The sequence below is a fragment of the Hesperophylax consimilis genome, chromosome 19 (genome assembly GCF_061612785.1).
Source record: "Hesperophylax consimilis isolate HC1 chromosome 19, BYU_Hcon_1.0, whole genome shotgun sequence".
In the NCBI taxonomy this organism is placed as follows: Eukaryota; Metazoa; Arthropoda; class Insecta; order Trichoptera; family Limnephilidae; genus Hesperophylax; species Hesperophylax consimilis.
In genome coordinates, this window is record NC_142854.1 from 220,170 (window position 1) to 223,926 (window position 3,757).

Sequence of the window (3,757 nt, forward strand, 5' to 3'; positions counted from 1 at the left end):
GATAAAAGCAGGCGAAAATCTGATTCTCCTAGGAGACTGGAATGCTGTTGTAGGAGAAGGACGTGAAGGAACTTGCATTGGACCCTTTGGGCTGGGTGCAAGAAACGACACAGGAAACAGATTGTCAGAATTCTGCGAAAAACACAAATTAGTGATAGCAAACACTTGTTTCCAAAACCACCCAAGACAGCGATACACCTGGAAATCCCCTGGAGACAGACAAAGACTGCAAATAGACTATATAATGGTTAGACATAGATTTAAAAACCAAATAAAAGACTGTAGAAGCTATTCCGGCCCAGATATAGATAGTGACCATAATATGGTAATGGCCAAAAGTCTTCTAAAACTGAAAAAAATAAAAAAGAGAAATAATTTCAAATGGGATACAAAAGTATTAAAGATAAAAGAGATCAGCGACAGCTTTAGGGAAAACACGCAAGAGTGCAGCTTAATGGAAGAGGAGAACGTGAATGAGATCTGGAAAGTAATAAAGATGAAGATTATAACTACGGCAGAGGAAACTATAGGCAAGGAAAAACCCCAAGCAAGGAAGGAATGGATAACCAATGAGATCCTAAATATGATAAAAGATAGAAGAGAGCTCAAAAATGATAAAAGAGCTGAATCACAAAAGGAATATAAAGTGCTGAGAAACAAAATAAATAGAGAGTCAAGAATAGCCAAAGAAACATTCTACCAGAATAAATGCGATGAGATAAACGACGACCTCAAGAGAGGAAATGTAGAAAGAGCTCACGCTGCGGTGAAAGACTTCTTTGGGATGAGAGTTGGAAAGGGTAATGCAATAGAAGGAGAAGACGGTAAAATACTCTTCGAAAATGACCAAATAGGAGAAAGATGGAAAAGATATCTCGAAATGCTGTACAATGGAAAGGGAAATTGTGACAACGAAACATTGATAGAAAGAGAAAATGAGGTAGACGCAGATGATTTGGGAGATCCAATCACTAGAGAAGAGTTTGACCTCGCACTGAAAAATCTCAAAAACGGGAAAGCACCCGGAATCGATGACGTTCCGGCTGAACTAATTAAGCCAGCAGGAAAAGGAACCACAGATGCCCTGTTTAAAATGATACAAACCATGTATAAGACTGGAGAGATACCAGAGGATTTTGAGAAATGCCTAATTGTCGCATTACCAAAGAAGGTAGGCACGACGAAATGTGAACAACACAGAACTCTTAGCCTAATATCCCATGCCTCAAAAATATTGACTAATATCATTCTAAAAAGAATCGAACCAAAAGTAGAGAACATCCTTTCCGGAGACCAGTATGGCTTTAGAAGAGGTGTAGGAACCAGAGAAGCAATATTGTCGCTACGAATACTACTAGAAAAAATAATAAAAAGAAACCAAAACACATTCATCGCATTCATAGACCTGGAGAAGGCTTTCGACAAAGTAGAATGGAAAAGACTTTTCGAGATTCTGAGGAGAATTGACATAAAATATAGAGATAGACGAATAATCCAGGCGCTATACAAGAATGAGGCCGCTATAATTAGATGTGACAATGAAACAAAAGAAGCCAGTATAAGACAAGGGGTGAGACAGGGATGCTCTCTGTCACCTGTTCTTTTTAATGCTTATATACAGAGTGCGATTGATGACTTGAGAGAGAGAATGAGTCACAGAAAAGGTGTAAAGATACACGGGCAAAAGGTGGACATGATAAGGTTTGCTGACGATATTGCTTTGGTTGCTGAAAGCGAAGAAGAACTGCAAGAGGCCAACATCAGATGAGAGTAGAGATGGCAAGAGTTGCACGGCACTAAAGAACACCAAGGAGTTTGTTTACCTCGGGAGCAAAATAACATGGGACGGTCGGTCTAAGAGCGAGGTCGACAGCCGACAGCCAGGTCGACATCAGGCTAGGCTTTCATTCAATAAAAGGTCGAAAATAATAGAATCCAATAATATAGACCTAAAACTGAGAATACTCCTCATCAAGACCTATGTATGGAGTATCTTGATGTGCGGCTGCGAAACATGGTGCCTATCCGAAAGAGATAAACGGAGACTAGAGGCTTTTGAGATGTGGTCCTATAGAAGACTGTTAGGAATTTCCTGGAGAGACCATGTTACAAATGAGGAGGTTCTCCAAAGAATCGAAGGAGGAAGGCACCTGCTCAGGACCTTGTCCGAAAGGCGTGCAAGATGGATCGGCCATGTTATACGACAAGAAGGCCTCTTGCATGTCATAATAGAGGGTATGACCGAGGGGACCAACTCTAGGGGACGCCCACGCCGAGAGTACCTGGAGGACCTGCTGGTGGACGTGCGCTGCTCATCATATGCAGAAGTCAAAAGAGCCGCACAAGACAGGGAAGAATGGAAGAGGAGATTAGATAAAATTGCTGCAAACAGTGGCGTAGCTAGGTAACCAAGGGCCCTGGGGCAAATTAAAAATGGGGCCCCACTGCTATGTAAACTGATTAAGTTTTATCAAATAAAAATATGAAATATACAAACACTTTAAAAATGCTAAGCTACTTAAGCCTTTTTTGTGCACTGCAGACTTCAGGGCAGGTATAAAAATATTAAACAGTAACAACATAAATTACAATTAATACTTCTTGTAGGTTTGGCTAATAAAACGAAATAGAGAAGATTCAAGGGTTTATTATATAAAGGTCGGGCCTACCAACTGACTAAATAACAATTATATTTACAATTTTTTCCTAGCTTTAGTTTTCGCAAAAGTAAAGTTTAAATCCAGGCTTGATGCGGTTTTGTTTTCAATTGCTATTAGCGATAAATGTCGGAGTCGAGTTTGGCCCATCTTATTTCTTAAATATTTTTTTATTATTTTTAATTTGATAAATGACCTTTCAGCTGCTGCAGAAGTGACAGGAATTGGATAGAATAATAACATTGCTGTAAATACTTCCGTTAGGTCGCATTCTAGCACTCCATATTTGCTCATTATTTCCTTACATAATTGGTGAACAGTCCATGCTTGAGTTAGTTGAGGTAAAACTAGATGGTAAATATTAATAAATTGAAGTGAAAAACTAGGGCCTATTATATCGGAATATTTTCTTTGGAATTCGTCACACTTTTGTAATAAAGTTGCTTCATCAACATGTAATAAAAATGTTGGTGTTAGAAAATCGAATATATGACAGACTCCACTCATACCAATAAAACGTGTATCTAATTGAGATATTACTGTGTCTAGTACATTATTGAAAATATTAATTTAAAATATTTTTTCTCGGTTTGGAAATCGGTGATCAGCAGCCATCAAAATATTTTTTAAATTTTCTTTGCCTTTTTTTCTTGAAAATGGGTATCAATACCACATTTTTTTGCAGTTTCACTGGCTTTGCACTTAAATAATTCGAAATCATTTCTATAAATTTGCAACTTTGCTTTGGTCTCTGCTAAAACTTTACTCGCCTCGCCCAAATTGATGTCGCATTTTTGTAAAGTTTTGGATGCATAATTGATGTCGTTCAATACACTGTGCATAAATTCGCAAAGCAACACAAACTCGAAATTTAGCATTTTTGTTTTAATACTCTCTGCTTCACTACGCTCATCTTTATTAGGACTCTTTAGAACTATTTCTGATAATGCTTTGATAATATCAAAATAACGAAGTTTTATTGCAGATATCGTATTGACCCTCTATTTAGTCGTATCCATTATGATGGCAAAAAACGGTGACGCTCTAATTTGTTCTAGTAGATGGGTTTCGAGTTTGGTCCCCAAGCTCTCAATCATTTC

General features: G+C 38.0%; 1 protein-coding gene across 1 annotated transcript; it reads left to right on the forward strand.

Annotated features, from left to right (window-relative positions):
- The first annotated feature begins 454 nt into the window (after positions 1–454).
- LOC149414589 (uncharacterized) lies at positions 455–1,768 on the forward strand. Its single transcript, XM_089643357.1, has 2 exons — positions 455–1,171; positions 1,622–1,768. The coding sequence occupies exons 1-2, from the start codon at positions 455–457 to the stop codon at positions 1,766–1,768; spliced, it is 864 nt and encodes a 287-aa protein (XP_089499483.1).
- The last annotated feature ends 1,989 nt before the right edge of the window (positions 1,769–3,757 follow it).